General features: G+C 43.4%; 1 protein-coding gene across 3 annotated transcripts in view; it reads left to right on the top strand.

Annotated features, from left to right (window-relative positions):
* fibcd1b (fibrinogen C domain containing 1b) overlaps nucleotides 1-20008 on the top strand; it is a 113032-nt gene that overhangs the window by 38263 nt on the left and 54761 nt on the right. For all 3 annotated transcript variants that reach the window (XM_061263515.1, XM_061263514.1, XM_061263516.1), the window contains 3 exons: nucleotides 5754-6233; nucleotides 15833-15992; nucleotides 17597-17733. In XM_061263515.1, the coding sequence (XP_061119499.1) occupies nucleotides 5754-6233; nucleotides 15833-15992; nucleotides 17597-17733 (777 nt within the window). The remainder of the gene's footprint in view (nucleotides 1-5753; nucleotides 6234-15832; nucleotides 15993-17596; nucleotides 17734-20008) is intronic.

Here is a 20008-nt window from a genome sequence, read left to right on the forward strand (position 1 = left end):
ATATACATATAAGGTTATTGGATCAAAATCCAAAATGTAGGCATTGGTCCAAAAATGACAAGATATATATATATATTTTCTTTTTCCTTTTGTAATAAAAAAAAGGTATAAATATTTAGGTGGATGTGCCAAAAAGAATTGGATGCAGACTGTGATTTTTAATCACTGGTGAAGATGGAAGAAATCCAGTGTGGCTGCAGATTTTAATTTGTTTTCATGGAGTAGAAGCAGAGATTAATAGAGGTAGAGAGGAAGTACTGGGGAAAGGTCAGGGGTCACATCCTGGAGGAAGTTGAACCAGAGGGAGCTCATAAACATGTGCTGAGGTTTCCACATGACCGAACGCAGTGGGGGCATGGATACAAGCAGCAGGGGACTGCAGTATGATGCCTAGAACTGTCCTGGGTTTGAGCAAACACGCTTTGTTTTGACAGCTATAGAGCAGGTGCTAATACTGCAGACAGCATCAATGGTAGTGGTTAATTACAAAATGAAGAGTAAATTGTTTTGAATAAATTGTTCAGTTAAAAATGCTCCCGCCGGATCAAAACGGAGCACCACACAGCAGGGTGGCTACGATGAAATCAATCCACATATTGTCTGCCCATTACATTTAGTTATCTTGATTGATCCCAAATTGATCCTCCCCCGGGCCAACATCCTCAGCTAAATTCCAAGTGGGGTACATACTCTACGGTGTTGCAGCAATTTAGATTAAAACTGTACCTGTGTTTGTGCTCTCTGCACCGCCTGTACTGTAAAGTAGGCTACACTGCATAGGTTCACCCTGTACTCCTTTTCATTGCTCAGAAATACACACACTGTGAATCTTTCTGCGGGCACTATTTTCACTATTGCGACAATAAGTGGCGATTTTAGATGCAAATGTCATGATTGCATTTAGTGATAAATATCAATGTCGGTCTGGAAAGATAATGGGGGGAAATAGCTGATCAAATCAGCGCATTGTTCATTTGTCTGTTGTGCCTGCATCTAATGAGTCCGTCCTCATTCACAGGTCCACAGACACACTCCCATCTGGTCACATAAACAGACAGATAGCTGTACAAACCTACAATACAGTACAATACAGTCAACCCTGACGAATGTCGTCGTGGATGTGAGCGCGTTTTTGTGGCACGTGAGGCGCGTCCCCTCCAGGAACGATGCCGTCTAATAATCCGAGACACTGGAGCGTTTCGAAGAGTCGCGTTCTTTTCGCGTTTCTCCGTTTCGGTTTTCGCCGCGAGGAGGAGATTAAGGACGTAAAATTCATATAGCTGCGCACGGTCTGTGTCGGGGAGTGTAGCCGTCGGGGATGGCTGGGTGTTAGCCGGGGGAGGAGGGAACAGAGTGTTCTCTGCTCCTGCTGCACTTCTCCGCTTCTCCACTCAGGTCTGCACGGTGTGAAATAAACCCGCTTAATTCTCAGGTCTGAATGGAAGGTGCATGGAGTGAAATAAACCCGCTTAATTCTCAGGTCTGTGTGGAAGGTGCTCGGTGTGAAATAAACCCGCTTAATTCTCAGGTCTGAATGGAAGGTGCGTGGAGTGAAGTAAACCCGCTTAATTCTCAGGTCTGTGTGGAAGGTGCTCGGTGTGAAATAAACCCGCTTAATTCTCAGGTCTGAGTGGAAGGTGCGTGGAGTGAAATAAACCCGCTTAATTCTCAGGTCTGAGTGGAAGGTGCTCGGTGTGAAATAAACCCGCTTAATTCTCAGATCTGAGTGGAAGATGCGTGGAGTGAAATAAACCCGCTTAATTCTCAGGTCTGAGTGGAAGGTGCGTGGAGTGAAATAAACCCGCTTAATTCTGCCGTGCTGGAGAATTCTGCCGTGCTGGAGGCTCAGCCGCTTTAACGTAACAAATCGGTCTGGGACCGCTTCCTCTTCAGCAGCACTGGGAAGTAGGCCATGCTCCTTGTGCATATTAATTTTGTTTAAAATAAATATGGCCGTGCCTTTTGGCGGGGCCCGCCGGGACAGGAGGAATTAGTCCTGGCGGTGATTCGTGGCTGAGATCTGATCATTTAACAATGTGTTGACACGCGTGTGGCAGTTGGGTCAGTGGCAGACTGAGTCGCCCTAGCCCACGCTAACAATGGCAGCTTCTCGCTTTCTAAAGTGAGCCATCCAGACTGAGGAATATAATTAACGTTGCTGCTAATTGCAATGCTGCACCATGCTGTGAACCAGAGAGGCTGTTTATGAAAAGGCAACACGTCTGCATAAACTCCAGAATTCGAAGATGCATGTTCCCCAAATTACTTGTGACTTCTAAGTCTTAAAAATTCAAGCCAAAGAATATCATATTACAGGAGGCGCTGGTTGGAGCTATCTAGTGTTTGTGAGAAGCTGTGTGCCCTTTATTGACACCTGTGTGGACAAGACCGACAGACTTGTCAAACCATTTCTGCATTAGTCGGATTCAGAAGCACAGTCACATTAACACATACTGTAGAGGTTTATATCCAAATAAATTAATGCATCCAAAGTTAGTACTATATTGAGACACTCATATGACATTAACCAGCACTGCCTGTGGACATTTATTCAAAAGTACACAGATTCCCATGAATATACCCATAACACCAGTACTGCAGTGGCCTGACACATCTGTACGTTCATACTTGCAAACTTGCTAAAATTCCACATCATAGCAAGACAAGTAGTCCTGGTATGTACCTGTATTTGAACTCCATTTTGAGATCTAACACATTATTTTTATTATTTCATAATTTTATTGAAACATTTTGCTATGTGTATAATTGGGGACGAAAGGCAGAGACCCCCAACTCAGGCTGTGGTGGGGGCTCAGATCTATAGAGGGGGTCTACAGCCCCATTATTACTGTATGTGTTCAGCTCCCATTGATACTTAGGGGGGATTTTATTCATTTCAACCCGTTTCCCTATGCAGCCACTATAGCCACTGGATGTGCTCTGAAAATCGGAATTAAAATGTTATATCACTGACGGTTTACACACAGCAAGCGACTTTATTTTAAAGTCCTTTCTGGCAGGGTGTGAGCCAGTGGAAGAAGATGTATGAAAATCTGCTTTGGGATCAACGTGTGGGATTTCTAAGACATAAAGGAAAACAACGCTCATGTGATTGCTAGAGAAACAGCCAAAAAACCCTACAATAAATACAATTGGGACCTTCCAAAAAAGGCACTCGGAGCTTTATAAAAATGCACCTGGTATGTCTTGTCTGTCTTCCAACAGTGTGACTTGTCTTTGTGCATGTGATGCTATCCATGTGCTGTCTTGTCACGTGTGAAAGGCTGTTGCCTTTTATTGTATCCCTGCAGGCTGTGGTTTGGTGGAGCAAATGCTATCACACCGAAGCAGTCCCATGTTCCCCTAGCCACAGTGTTTTTTTTTTTATCTCACCAACTGTTCACTGGGTAACTGAGACCTGTGTTTCAGCTCAATGGCCTGTGTGTTTAGATCTTCACATCCAAAGTACTGCACACTATGTTTTATGTTCCCAGAACTGTTGTATGCTTTCGGTGCCCAATGCCCGTGCAGAGACTGGAAAAGGGCCATTCATGTATACTGCATCCTTTGCTCGGAAAATGTTGCAGAAGGACTTAAGGCTTATGCATTTTATATTATTAAATGGTTTTAAATTCAAAATAAATGTTATCTGGGCTGCTGTATGTCTTGGCAAATAGACTCAATTAGACTCCCTGGTTAAATGATGTACAGATTAATAATACATAATACACATGGAGACATACACACACAAACATACGCAACCCACACACGCACACACACTCACTGACTCATCTTCTGTATCCTGATCCAATTCCCTAATACCACTGATACGGTCTGTACTTTGGAGAAACACTGTGTTTGTGTACATTTCCTGAAATGGTAGTTTACATTGTGGCCCGGTCTCCTGCTCAAAGCAGCCATAAACTACACCATTAGGTGCCTTTTACTATGGCTGAAAGTGCTAATGCATTTTGCTAATTAGCAGTTGTAAGTGATGATCTGCATGGTAATTTACTACAAAGCACACACAACCACATGCATACAGTACTGTACAAGCATATACATACATGTATACTTCAGTGCAACACTCAACTACACACCTGAACACATGGAGCACACACATAAACACAAAAAATATAAACAACACTGCATTAAATTATTTCCATAATTTTAAGCATCAAATTACTGCTTCGATAATTAATTAAAGCTGCTGAAAATGAAATGCTTTCAATATTAATTGCATCTAATGATTATGTATCTCTCACCATTTTGAAGGTCTCCCTCTTTTTCATACTTCAATGGTAATGGAATTGTTCACAACTGACTGCTGTTAAGGGCCCTTTGGGACTGTGCAGAGAAATACAATGGAAGTAACAGCCCCGAAAGGTGTTTGGAAAAATTGGTGCGGTGTCTTGTTATCAGACGTGTTATATATATTGGTATTCAGAAGTGTGACTCACAAATAGGATCTACATCATCTGCAAAAGACTAACGATGGAGCATGTCATATCTGTAATGGGCTAAAGTGGAGCATGCAGCATCTATAAGACACTATATATGGGACATGAAGCATCTATAATGCGTTATGATGTGTTGTGTGTTCAGAGATGCTCTTCTGCATACCACTGTTGTAATGCGTGGTTATTTGCGTTACTGTCACCTTCCTGTCAGCTTTGACCAGTCTGGCCATTCTCCTCTGACGTCTCTCATTAACAATGCGTTAATGTCTGCAGAACTGCTGCTCACTTTTTTTAGTTTTTTGTACCATTCTTTGCAAACTCTCGAGACTAGTGTGCCTGAAAATTGCAGGAGATCAGCAGTTTCTGAGATACTCTGCCACCAACAATCATTCAACGGTCAAAGTCATTTATATCACATTTTTTCCCCGTTCTGATGGTTGATGTGAACATTAACTGAAGCTCCTGACCTGTATCTACATGACTGTATGCTTTGCACTGTTGCCACACAATTGGCTGATTAGATAATCAGATTAATTAGTAGATATAGTGAAGTAAAAATGTGCTTGGTGAGTGCATATGGAGCAGGCAGTAACTATACTAAACTAAAGTTAGGGCATGCAGCATCTGTAATAGGCTAAAGGTAGGGCCTAGAACATCTATAATAAACTATATTTTGGGCATTCAGCATCTGTAATAGGCTAAAGGTAGGGCCTGGAACATCTATAATAAACTATATTTTGGGCATTCAGCATCTGTAATAGGCTAAAGGTAGGGCCTGGAACATCTATAATAAACTATATTTTGGGCATTCAGCATCTGTAATAGGCTAAAGGTAGGGCCTGGAACATCTATAATAAACTATATTTTGGGCATTCAGCATCTGTAATAGGCTAAAGGTAGGGCCTGAAACATCTATAATAAACTATATATTGGGCATTCAGCATCTGTAATAGGCTGAAGGTGGGGCATGGAACATCTATAGCAGACTGGAGGTGGAGTGTACCGGTGTAAAGGTTAGCACACGGGTTAGGTGAAAGCAGGGACCTGTCAGCCACTGGTAATAAATAATTACCTCTCCGTGTGCTGTGTATGTTCCCTTTGTTCAAAATCACCCTTTGCAGTGTGTGCTTATGAAAAAAGTGATGAACATTTAGCTTGCTGTAGGTCATGCTGTTTAATTGAAGCAGTCCCTATGGGAGTCAGAATGGTGCTGCCCACAGACGCAGGGAAATACAACGACCTCTGATTTCTCTTGTGTCTCTTTCTTCTTTCCCTCTGTCCCTCTCCATCCAGAGAATGAGCTGTAGTTACCTGCTATGTACAATCCTGCTTTTCGTGGCCGTGCTACTGGCTGTCACAATAACGGGGACCATCCTCTTCATGAACCACTACCAGGCGCCCCCCGGGCCGGACGGCCCGCCCCTCATAAGCACCAATCAGGACGAGAGCAACGCCCTGGTGACGGTGGAGCGGGGCGACGGCTCCCGCATCAACATCTTCGTTGACCCGAACTGCCCGGACTACAACAACAACTTCCTGCGCCTGGAGGGCGTGCAGACGTCCCTGCTGCACTCGCTCACCGACCACGACTCCGACCTCAAGTCCGTCAAGGGCCAGGACCACGCCCTGCTGGTCAACCTGGCGGAGGAGGTGGCCAAGCTCTCTGCCCACGCCAGCCAGCTGAGGATGGACTACGAGTCCCTGCGGCGGGGCCAGGGCAACCTGGGGCAGGACCTCAACACCCTGCAGACGGAGCAGGGCCGTCTCATCCAGGTGAATCCTCCGCTACTTCCACCCCCCTCATCGCACTAACCAAACCCCCGAACGCAAACTCACCGTTCTGAACAGAACGCGGGGAAGCAGCCGCTTCCACCACAAGTTAACGTCCGTTCAATGGCAGTTTTTCTCCTGAGGAATGTGATTTATGACTATGGTATCGCTTATTGACTATCCCAGACAATAAAACACTTTGATTGATGTGAATTGGACCAATAATTATAGAGAAAACAACAAATAGCTGCACAACGTCCCTGTGTTCAGAAGTTAGCTCAAGCCGTATAAGCCTGCGCAGTCGGTAGTCTCTCATTAGCAACAGCTTCCCCACCACACTCTCACATTCTACCACTATTTCCATGTCACTGTATGCTGAAATGGATCGCCTATGTGACTCATACCAAGTTTTTTAAAATGAAAACAGAAGGGATTGTACTTTACACACACAGAAAAACCAAAGCTGATGACATTTTTTTTAGTTAATGTCACAGTTGCACTGTTCGGAACACAGTGAGCTAACTTGGTGTATGGAGCACGGTGAGAATACCTACCTCCCCTGCTTTAAACCCTGTGAATTACCCCGGAGTAGCCTCTATACACCCCTGTGATTTCCATTGGGATGTGTATTGAAGACAAAAGCACTAGCACTGCTCACCTAGCTGCTCAGCTCAGCTCACAGGGCAATCAGGAGAGCAGCACAAGCTGTATTTTTAGACCGTGTTGTTAAATATCAAGCCATTTATGTCAGGCGAACAGAGATCCACCACTTCAAACTGCCACCCAGTTCCAGTTCTGAGAGCGCACTGGTGCGGATTTGATGGATGTTGCTCTGTGCTTTGCTAATCACTCAGTCCTCAACTAAGACAAGGTGCACAAGGAGAGGATTAATGAAAGATGACTGTTCCCATTTTTTGGGTGAATTAGTTTGGGGTTTTTCACTGGCCGTATCTGGCAGGCAGGCTGACAGAATAAGAAGCGCTAAATCTTGAGTGCCTTCAGCCCTCAAGGCTGAGGAAGAAATGCGTGCTTATCACTACAAAGTGCCTGTAATAAAAAACACACACAAGGAACAAAATGAAATTTGCCCTGGAACCACTGGCACGCACATACACTTTCACTCACCCCCTGAGTTTGCCGTTAATAGGCTCCTCTATATCTTACAACAAAGGGAAAGCTGTTTTTGAGTTCCCTGCCGATGTGTCAGACAAGGGTATAACAGCCCTGTCAAGCAAGAGGTGTGGCAAAAAAAAAAACCCCTCTGTTCCCACGCCACTGAGGATGTGCTGACTGGAACAGACATGCTGACGTTTGTGTGATGTTTCCGCTGATCGCCACCCTCTCCACCTCTTTCAAATTTGGCTCGAATTATGTCATCAGGAGAGCAGGGTCACATGCTGTGGTCTCACGGCAAACCGAAGAGTTGTCGAACTCGCAAAAGTGACACTTCCGCTTTGTGCTGCCATTTCTTTTCACCGCACACCCCCCCTGTAAATCTTCTGGGAGGAGGTGTTATCATAAATACATTGAAATTCATTCTCATGCTGAAGGCCATGCAAATTTATCTCCTATCATAGCAGCAGTATCACAATGCTCCGCGACGGCAGACACCTTTCACTGGAGCCAAGGAAAAAGTGTTTGTTATGAGCGTTGTTGCTTTAGGGGTGATTACACCTACTATTACACATTTTATTACACCTTTCCTTGTGTGTATTTGTCATTCCAAAGTGTATATTGTTTCCCATGGTTGTAATTATTTGCACTAGTTTGCAATATTGGTATTATCTTAAAATGCATGTGAACTTTTTGGGCCATATTACTGAATTACCACTGGTCACCTGACCAGTAAACAATAAGATTTCTAAATACTTGGTACAAGCACCAAGCATTTTGCCTGGATTGAATTTGCACATAGAGTAGTGTGCAAAAACCTGGGCACCACTGGTAAAAAAAAAAAAGCCTTCTAGTATTAATATCGAAGTGAACAGAAGTGAACATGACCTCTACATGGTACAAATGGTACGGTCAATGTTATGGCGCTGTTCAGTTGTGAGCCTGCATTTTGTCAGAACATTATGGTGTTCAACATGTATCTTCACCAGGGCCTCTGACGGCAGACCTATATTTCAATTTCAAGTCATAATGTTCCTGTCCCGAGGTTACCCAGTCCTTATCCTCGAAAGGAAGCCCTTGAGGGCAGGGTAGTGGGGGAATATGCAAATGGTGTCACTGACATCAGCCACTGTTCACAACTAAAGACACAAACACTTGTTGTGTGCTTAAGCACAGATACAATATTGCTGCAGGCAGAGTTGTGGGTTTGTAAGGCATGTGTCAAGACAAATCATGCATATGCTCGCTAATTCACTCTGCCACAATACCTAAAGTTCACTCTAGAAGAATAGGCTATGAATTCTTCTCAGCTGCTGCAATCTGCATATCTGGGACAAGGTTCTGGTCTGCTTAAAGGAGGACAGTGCATCATTAGCACTGTCAAGGCATGTTTACATTTTGTGTCTGAACATTCCCCCCAAGTGCCTTTAGACATAGTAAAGACTCTAGAGTCCTCTTCCCAGAGTCAGCAGTGAATTTTCTAACCGTGGATAAAGCTAGCCATTGTTAGCCAGCCCACAGGATGCCCCAAGCTCCTCTTCTGTTATCTCTGCAGACAGCTCTGTACACAATAAAAACTTTCCACAAACTGGAGCTGCAGGAGAAATGAAAACCGAAATAGAAATATGCTTTGGTATGAGAGACTTCATTTTTTTACATAAAGAAGAATTACTTATAAAACTGTCAAGAAAAACTTTTGCTTGGCCAGAAACAGTAATACTTGTGAAGAATAAAAATACATTGTGCAGAGTAAACTGGGAATATTTTGAAGATGTTCATTTGTATCTTAGAATATGTACTGTCGTCTGTAATAAGTAAGACTGTCAGTAAAAGATACATTTGTTAAATCACATGTATATGAGTGTAGTACAATGGTTAGGCACCTGTGCTTGTAATTCAAAGGCTGTGATTACAGGCTGGGTCACTGCTGTTTGGCCCTTGAGGAAAGTACTTAACCTGAATTGCTTCAGTAAACTATCCAGCTGTGAAAATGGGCTCTAATCTGTGCCTCTCTGGTTAAGAGCGTCTGCTAAATTCAAAATGTATCATTTATTTTTATACAACCTACGACACATGCGGAGCACGTTCTTCTTGGTGGCAGTAGTTCAAATTGAATGCGCATGTGTACCGTATTTGTGGAAATTTCCCCACAAAAAAGGGGGATTAATTTTGACACATACTGCATCAACGCAGCACGTCAGAAAATGTTTTCGCAGTGCATCCTCAAGAACTGGCAGTCAGGAGCGCTCCGGTGTCCACACCGTAAACCCTGAAGGTGAGAGCAGGGGGACAGACAGACATTGTAAACCCCGCCCGCTCCTCGCTTCCCAATGATTCTTCAGCGCCGGTGTTTAACGGCCCGTTTCAACCCACAATGTCCTCTGTTTGATGGGTCACTGCATCCGCGACAAATTTGAAAATCAAATAGAGCCAGATGAGTGTGTGTGTGTGTGTGTGTGTGTGTGTGTGTGTGTGTGTGTGTGTGTGTGTGTGTGTGTGTGTGCGCGCGAGCATATTCACACTATCATTCATAGGCATGCACACACACACATGATTAACCTTTAACACCCCCACAGAGTGGCCTTATGGAACCTTGGCCGGCGCTTAATTGCTCTTTAATTGATGTGTCCGCCTCCGCGCGGTGATAGGACTTACTTTCTGTCCCTTGCTCTTGCTTTGGCTCACAAAGTCGGTGAAATCAAGGAGCAGGGTGACTCATTTGCCGGCTCGGGGGTGAAGCTAACGCTTGTTGACACTCCCTCCCTCTTCCCAAATGCCAAGACGCTCTGGAAGGGCCATCTGCTTCCTGCCAGAGAAGCCCAGCGACGGAATGGCACCCTCAAGCAGGTTGCCTCAGACTGCAAATAAGATTGCACTCTATTGGTTGTTATTGAACTGTGGCTTGGGATCAATCAACGTTTGACCTTAACACTCACTTAGGAAATTGACATAGAAAAATTTAGTACAGTCCTATTTGTTTACTTGAAGAATAAAATGAAATAAGTTTGGCAAGTTCATTTTGGTGATGTCTGTTTGCGCCACACTCTCATCAGCTGACATGGCAAGTGTTGCGTCCTGGGCTTTTAATGTCTTGGGCCCTGTGAAAATAGCTGTGAGAGACAGTTTTAATAGATTCAGCCCTGAAGTTTAGTTAAAAAGAATAGCAAATTACAATCTAAATTGCATTTTTAATCCTGTATAAAAGCACTACATTCCGTTATTAATAGAATATTCAGTGTGCTTTGATAGGAATCATAAGTCTGTGCAATCTTCTTCTTTGTGGAGTTTGATACATTCATTAATCTTTTGTTCCAGTGAATATTTTCCATTTTTTAAAACAGTGAGCTGAAGAACAGCTGCGAGTGCCCCATCCCAGCTCAGAGGAACGATTGTTTATTGTATGCACAGCATAAAGCGATAGCATGCGTGTATCTCTTTGATTAACGCGGGCACTGGGGCGTGGTTATGGAAGAAACAAAACCTTTTAGAAGGAGATGGAGATGGTGGTAGAGGAGGGGGGGAACGCCATCGCAGTCCCCAAGGCCGATTACAACTGTGAATTTCACACCAGCCCACTCCAGTCCACAGTGGATCACACCCCAAAGTGGGTCAGTGCTTTCATTTGTCAAGACAAACATTATTGCTTTGTAATCTAATTACTCTGGTGTTGTGCCGCTGAGGTCAGGGAGGACATCAGAGAAGCCGCGGGCTGGAGCTGGAGATGCCTGATGTGTTTACTTCACTCGTCGCAGTGGCAAGAAGAGAGAGGAGATGAAAGGGAGAGCGGGAGCTGGTTTAAATTCCCTGGAAGTGATCTTATTGAGGGTGACGATGGGTACAAGACCAGACAGCAGGATTTCCTGCGTCAGTGCCGAAAAAAAGCCATTGATTTTACAACAACGACACCTTTATTTTAAAAATAAATCAAAGGCATTACCTTTAAAAAATTAAAGGACTATTATATCAGATTTTATTTGATCATTCACAGCTGAATCACTTTATTACAATTACTACTTGTGACTGGCCACGGGGGAAGGCATTGTTTATGTTGTTCTGAAATTAGCCACTAAATGTTCTCTCATTTTCTCAGGATAGCTATTTACAAAGCTATTGGTGGATCTGGCACACTTTTGGTACACATTTACAGTGGTGTTCAAAAATGTGGGCACCCCTGGTCAAAAAGTATTTTACAATTAATATCTAAGTGAACAGAAGTGAACCTGACCTCTAAATGGTGCAAATGGTTTTCCCCATTCTTCCTGGGAGAGCACCTGATGCTCAGAAATATTCTTTGGCCACCTTGCATGTATGGCATGTTTGAGATCTCTCCACAGATGTTCAATAATATTCAAGTCTGGAGACTGGTGGCCATTACAAAACCTTCATCTGTCTTTCCTGGAGGTACCTCATGATTGATTTTGTGGTATAATTTGGATCATTGTTTTACTGGAATAACAAACCTCTCTTCAACTTCAATGTCTAGACTGACCTTTGAACATTAGCCTCTAGAATTTCTTGATATTTGGTGGAATCCATTCTTGCTTCCACTTGCACAATATTTCCTGCCACACAACCCCAAAGCGTAATGGATCCACCTCCATGCTTAACAGTTGGCAAGGTGTTCTTCTCTACAAAGGCTTCACCCTTTTTTCTTGAAACATACCTTCTTTGGTGGTGGCCAAAAAGTTCCATTTTGTTTTTTTCAGTCCAAAGAATATTGTTCCCAAAAGCTTCAGGCTTCGCAGTATTTTCTTTTGCATAATTCAGATGCTTAATTTTGTGTCGAGGCCCTTCTTTCTGGCAACTCTCCGATGTAGGTCTTTGTTGTATTGTTGTCCTGTGAACAGACCTTTGTCTGCTATTCTTTTTTGCAGCTCTTTCACAGTGATGTGTGGGTTCTTCTGAGCATTTGGAAGACATGCTTGGATTACGGATCATAAATGTATTGTTTTTGACGCTGTCTTCTGAGCAAATACTCTAAACCCTAAGCGTACTCTGCGCTCCCATATTTTTAATGATGATTCTGTTGCAAAATTTCCCTCTGTTTTATTACTTGCATCAAAACACTACCCCATCTGCTGATGTTTTCCCTGTTTACATGCCTCAATCAAGGGCATTTATATAGTGCCTTTATCCAAAGCACTGTACAATTGATGCTTCTCATTCACCCATTCATACACACACTCACACATCAACGGCGATTGGCTGCCATGCAAGGCGCCAACCAGCTCATCAGGAGCATTTGGGGGTTAGGTGTCTTGCTCAGGGACACTTCGACACAGCCCGGGCGGGGGATCAACCCGGCAACCCTCCGACTGCCAGGCGACTGCTCTTACTGCCTGAGCCATGTCACCCCCAATGAGCTGTGGCTCATTGACAGCAAGTCCAAAATGCAGCACCTCGCCTTCCTACCAGGATTGTATTGCCCCTTTTCTGGCTTCCCTTCACCGACTTCCTTTTCAAGTGCAGAATAAATTTTAAAATTATCACGATTACGTACAGGGCTTTACAAGCTCCTGACTATATACCGAGCTGCTGTCTCCTTCAATCAGTGTGAGGTCCCTGAAGTCCTCAAACCAAAGTCTGCTGGTCACCCCAAGGGCTAGATTTAAATTGAAGGGAGACTACGCTTTCCCTGTTCTCGCCCCTTGATTGTGGAATTGTGGAATAGTCTTCCTCTTGCCACAAGAGTGTTCGACTCCACTGGCACTTTTAAGAAACTTGTTTTACTCCCTTGCATTCCCTGATGATTGATCCGGTGGCCATATCTTTGTATTTTTATCAGTATGCTTTATTTATTTATTTTCCAGACCTTGCCTTGACCAGTTACAGTATCTTCCATTCTCTAATAATGTTTCTGACATTGACAGTGGATATAGGTTTGCAGTGTTGAGAGAGTTGTAGTCTTCTCTTTCTGGGTATAAATGAACCATCTTTATTCTGACATCCTTGGGCAACTGTTTAGAGGAACCCATTGTTGTTAACACCAGACAGAACAGCCCCTGCACTTGGTTACTTTAGAAGGCATTTTTCAGAATAAAAGTTACTTCAGAATAAAAAGTCCAGCCCTGGAATTATACTCACCTGACTCATTGAAGCTCTAACCAGTAAATCACCTGGGTCTGGGCCCTGGTAATAATCTTTAAAAAAACTGACAAAGTATAATCCTTTTGCACAGGGCCCTTTCCCTTTTTATATTATTTAAAAGGTATTTCTACTCCAAACAAATGCCTACTCCTGATGTAAACTCAGTATGCTGCATGTTGGTATTCTTCATAAAGGTGAGCAAAATAAGAGAACAATGTAAAATAAACAATGCAAACTTTAAAAAGGAAGGAGCGACTGTATAATGTATAGTATGCTAAATAGGAAGGTTTTTCTACTAAAACAAACCCTTGTGAAAAAAAATGTATGCTGAATTACTGTATACTTGAGTAGAAAAGTACATATAATTACTGTATATTTTGAGAATGCTGAAGTATACTTTTTCACACGGGAGTGCTGAGAGACAGAAAAAATTCAAATGGTGGTCTCATCTGACTGCAATCTGAATGAAAATTCAACTGTGTTGTTTATTTTTGCTCATCTTTAGACAGGTGGTAATAATTTATAATTTTGGAAAGCTCTGCAAAAACCGCCAATTTCTTTCTTTGCTGGCTAGCAAAGACTTGCTGAAAATGTGCAATATTTGCTGCACTAAAAATGGTAAGAGATTGAAATGATCTTGCCAGCATGGTCCCATCATACAGGTATGTATGTGTGCAATGAACTATGCAAATCTGAAGGGATTTTACATTGCCTTGATTATTGATTTTCAGTCATGACCTTCCAGATGAATGTTTTCTGTACTTTTATTTAAATGTTATATTAAAAAAAACATACTGAATGAATTCATATTTATCTTTTGATGCTCAGTATGTATTATTCACTTATGTAAACCATTAAGCTTTGTAAGCTGTCCGCTTTCTTGGATTTCCGAGTAGTGCACTGGAATTTACTGGGCATAATCTCGCAGTGAATCATCTAAAGTAGTGTCATTTAGACCTCGGCCAGATACGTATGTAATTGTTTTGCATTCAAATACTGTTCTACACTTTACTGAGCTTTTCTGGTGTATTGAAACCCAGAAATACACTCAAAAAGTGCAAACCCCCGGCTGTGTTTCAAATTGTAGACCAGTGACTAGTTAGTGTGTAAATCTCAAGTAAAAAAACAAAACAAAAAAAAAACTGCCAAGTACACATGGAATTAACCGGAAGTTCTCTTGTGTACTGGGGAGGACAAAATTGAATTCTGCTTCAGAGCACACTTTCAGTTCCCAGCAGTCATTGCTGGCTTCCTATTGCCGCACGCATCCGATTCAAGGCCCTAGTGTTGGTATTTCAGGCTGCTAAGGGGACTGCCCCACCTTACATACAATCCCTGATCACTCCCTACTCCCCAGCTAGACCACTCTGGTCTGCCAGCTCTGGTCGCCTTATGGTTCCCTCACTACGAGCACCCGGCGGTCGAGCTGCACGTTCACGCCTGTTTTCCGTTCTGGTTCCTCAGTGGTGGAATGACTTGCCTACCACTGTCAGGACAGCAGAATCCCTCCCCCTATTTCGACGCAGACTCAAAACGCACCTTTTCAAACTGTACCTTAGTCCTCCCTACTGATTTCCCCCGCCCCCCCCCCCCCTTTCTGATACCCCTATCCTTGTCTAACCCCCCCCCAAAATGATGACGACTATATGTTTAGAACAGCATTCCATGTGTATTTTCCTAGTTCTGGATGTGATGCTTTGACTTGTGGTAGAACCTATGTACTTGTAAATCGCTTTGGATTATAAGCGTCTGCCAAATTACAAAAATGTAAATGTAATATAAATGTCATTGCGATATCATGTCCGCAGCAAAGAAAAAAATGTGAATTTTAAATATCCAATCACCGACAAAGGAATGTAAACTATCTAGCTAAAAATACAAGGCTGCAGCTAATGAGAGCATACAACTACATGTGCTAGCTTATGTCACTGACTTGAGATGACTAATCTTAGCTGCAAATGCCACGTTTTCTCGCATCGTAACCTTAACATACATACTGTTAAGCATTTCCCCCTTTTTAATGTATTAATACAAATATACAACAATATTCATAACAACTATATTCTTCTGCTATAACATAGCTAGCTCGCTAACTGTCACTTCAGATGTTGGTCACTGCTGCTAGTCGGATGCATGTCACATTACAGTCAGATGAGTCCTGACTTTTATAGTACAAGTGTGTCTCAAATTAACCCATTTTTTATGTTCTTGCATTTTATGTAGCTGACGTGTTTTTGCACTTGTAAGATAAGCTCATAAGAACAGGAGTGCCCAGGAACACGAGTGTGCAATCTTGAGACACAACCCCTGCCTCTTGTTCGGCTCAATTGCGCCAGGCACGATCAATCGAGCACAGAGAAGTATTTGATGAATTGAAGCGAGCTTGCTTTCGCCCCGTTCAGCTGCTGTCGGAGAGCCAGATCAACATGGTGAAGGTGGTGAACTCGGTGAGCGACGCCCTCAACTCCATGCAGAAGGAGAACGGCGGCGTCAAGACCCGGCTGAAGGCCGATCTCCAGCGGGCCCCGGTCCGTGGGGCGCGGCTCAAAGGCTGTGCCAACGGTGAGGACGTCCGTCCTTCGTCCACCGCTGTCCACATACACGCCTTCCTACAGGGCGATTCACGCGCCGCGCTGCACTTTCGCATAAGGGCCTGCAAATCAAATCCCGCGCCACTGGTCATAAAGGCAGTCTCCCAAAACAAACAAGTGTGTGTTCATGCCCACCCGTTTGTGTCACAACTCTTGCACAGTATTTGTTAAAGCATAATATAGTTTTATGTTTGTTTACCATCAAGGTCATATTTCCAGTTGTAACTGTAACTCTTATCATCCCACATGGTGAGGCGGCATTATGGCCAATTCTGTAACCTGCAGGGCTGCTGCTCAATCCCGGAGCAGATGGTGCACCATAGTGCACGTTACATGAAGAAAGATATGGTATAACCACATATCCTACATTCATTGTTTCTTTCTCACATATGTGTTCTGAGGCTAAAGTGCTCTACAGTATGGTCTATACTCAAGGATAACCACCTGCAATTTCAACCTGTGGTCAATCCTCCTATTACACAAAGCACAACTGTAGATCTTTAGACAATATCCAGGAATATCAAGGCCGGATATCCGCCTGTAGTGCTTGCACAAGAAAGTTCAAGTTCTCAAAATTCCACCTGGAATGTCTAATTTACTGGAAAAGCACTGAATATTTTGCAAACACAAAGGCACAAGAAGTAGACCTTGATGTGAATAGACTGCATATAAACTTAATTGGAATCGAGGTGAGAAACCATTTCTGGTTCTTGAAAATGTATTCTCTGTAAATTGTGTGAAAATCCTTTGGCAATTTCACACTCCGTCAATGCCCGGCTGTCAGGTTGCGAGCTGGAAGCCAATGGAAATGTACGCACAGGTGCTGACAGAAACTAAGTGCCCCAATCTTTAGTTGTTCAGCTCATAGCATGTGTTTATGGTTAAAGTACTGAACTTGTGAACACTCTGATTGGGCCTGCGGATTAAGGGAAAGTGGCCCTGGAAATGTGGCACTCATCAGTGTCTTAGGGAGCGCAGCTGCTTTTTTTAAGTGCAAGACACCTTATAATGGGCCCTCCCATAATGCAGCCAACCAAAGAAGATTGAGGAGGAAAAGCCCTGTGGGCACGTATGCTGTACTTATGCATCCATACCATGTAAATTTATACATTCGCCATGTCAGAGGACATCCCTATTTAGCATTTCTGATCTTGACCCACTGCATGCAGTCATGCATAATCCATTAGGCAGAGCAGTTACAGGCATTCCCTCATCCCACCCCAGCCCCCGCCTCGTCTGTACGAGCCTCTCTCTCAGTTTCTTTGGCCAATTCCCCCATGACATAGTTAGCGCTGGGCTGTCTGGCAAGAGCGATCAGAGGAGGGACGGGAGAGGGATTTGGGATGGGGGCAGATACAGTGGTGATGGGAGGTGCGTGGAGGTGGTAAGAATGTGACAGCTAGAGGAGACGCTATGACAGCACAGCGGGATATGTTGACACCTCCTCACAATCTTTAATTACCACTACATTCCGTTCCCCAAAACTTTGCAAAGAGGAAGCTGTCATCTGCGGTTATGCATTACGAGGTAGTTTATCTCTCTCTCTCTCTCTCTCTCTCTCTCTCTCTCTCTCAGGCTCGAGGCCTCGGGACTGCGGTGATATCTACGCGAACGGACAGAGGGAAGACGGGATCTACTCCATCTTCCCCACACACTACCCCTCCGGATTCCAGGTCTTCTGTGACATGTCTACGGACGGAGGAGGCTGGACGGTGAGGCTCACTGACCGCTGAGTCATGAATCCTGCGCACTCACACTCCCACCACTGACTCACACATATACACACACACACACACACACACACACACTCACACTCACACCCCCACGCACTGACTCGCACACACACACACACACACACACTCACACATACACACACACACTCCCATGCACTGACTTGCACATACACACATACACATACACACACGCACGCACTGACTCGCACATACACACATACAAACACACACACACACACACACACACACACACATGCACTGACTCCCACATATGGACACTGTGTCTGTTAACATGGTGCAATTAGCCCTGTTCAGGAATACACTCACACGCACACACACATGCCCACGCACTGACTCGCACATACGGACACTGTGTCTTTCAACACGGTACAATTAGCCTTGCTCAGGTATACTAACACACACACACACACACACACGCACACATTCATATGAGCTTGTGCAATGGATGTGTCACAGAGCAAATGCAAATGCAAGCCTACAAAGCTGACTCAATAATGAGGCACTTTAGGGTAAACGTGTTCAATTATGCAACTCATCTTTGTGCATTGGGACCGAATATTATATTAACGTATATTATGTATGGCGAGCAAGGATATAATAAGGCTATTGTCTCGCCCGCTGTCACATACTGTGTGCTAAAGCTGTGGACATCAGAAAATGAGTGAGTCTGGTGCTTGCATGTACACATGCATCCGCACTAATGCCCACGCGCACAGCGGTAATTCATTACAGAGTCGATGAAAGTGAAAATGTCCTATTCCGTTTAAAACTTAAGAGTCTGCTCTGCAGTGCTTTTTGCAGTCAAGTCTTTTTTTCATCACCGGTTCTCTGAATCTAAACATATATTTCTGTCTCAGCATGCCATTGTCTCATTCATCACAAGCGGAAAGGCTATAATAGTGTTTCTCTCTGCATTCCTATTGTCTGGTGATCAGAATCAGGCCCTTTCTTTGCACAGTTCTACTAGGAATCTAAGAAATATATCCCTGGCAGGGGCCATTTTTCAGCTATTATCATAAACCTGCGCAGCTGTGGTGAAAATTCTCAATACCCTCTTGTATTGTACTCCTAGCAATTTATTTCAACTGCTTCCTTTGATCCTTTTATATATTGAAAGAAGAATGGTGCCATGTGTTTCAAATGCCTCGGAACATTAAGACATGGGTATAATTTTGCTGAAGTGTATGACCAGGTGATTGCCAACATGTTTCATGGTGTAGCTAACAACTTTGGCGCAGTAGTATAATGGCAATATGATGCCATTATACCTCTTCACACAATCGACCGGTGTGATCATTACAACTGCTGTCATACATGCCACATCTACCATTCAAATATCAAGCAATTTCAAAATCATGTAGAGCAGCAAACTCGATATATGTGTAAAACCTCCTACATAGTGCTTGCGTCTAGAAGCTTTTTCTTTTCTTTTGTCAGACTGTAGAATGGCATTTATGAATTACAGTTTTTTTACAATCATTTTCACACTTGTCTCAATACCATGTCCACTTTTTCAAAACACTTAACACATTCACCATATCAATAGACTATGTGAACTAAACTGTGGATATTTTTGCATTGCTTTGATACTAAAGGCATTCAATCACCACTTCTTCCAAAATTCATGAATACCTCTCTCAGTCAGTGTTCACTACCAGCACAAGTTTGTACAAATTACCTCACACAGTCACACAGGGGGAAGGGGAAGAATGTTTACGCCTCAACAGGAGGATACAATAGTTGGGATGGTCATTGTCAACAACAGCATCAGGGTAAAAGAAATATGCAACAACATAATCACAGACAACAACATATTTCCAAACACTGACAGTGTAAGCAATATAACCATTTCAAGAGTGCTACAGAAACAGTTGTACACTGTCCCCTTTGACAGGAACTCTTGAGGGTGTCAAGGAACTCAGATATCAATATGAAGTTTATGAAGGTATATGTGAAGGTTTAGGACCACCACCCACATGAACAGATGTCACTTCTAGATGCGATGGCTGCTGGGTGTATGGACATAACAGTGGAAAAGGCACGCAAAGAGATCCTCAGTGTATAGCAAGCGATAACGTTCGGAGTGATGTTGATGAAAATCTATGGCCAAATGCAGAGGACAGGATGGATGGGCCAGGCTAACAGTAGACTTCTGATACTGATAGGCAGACAATATATGTGCGAATTACTGTATATAGTGAAAATATTGCTTTTTGGTATGTATTTGTTATTG

This window comes from Conger conger, chromosome 12 (genome assembly GCF_963514075.1).
Source record: "Conger conger chromosome 12, fConCon1.1, whole genome shotgun sequence".
NCBI lineage: Eukaryota > Metazoa > Chordata > Actinopteri > Anguilliformes > Congridae > Conger > Conger conger.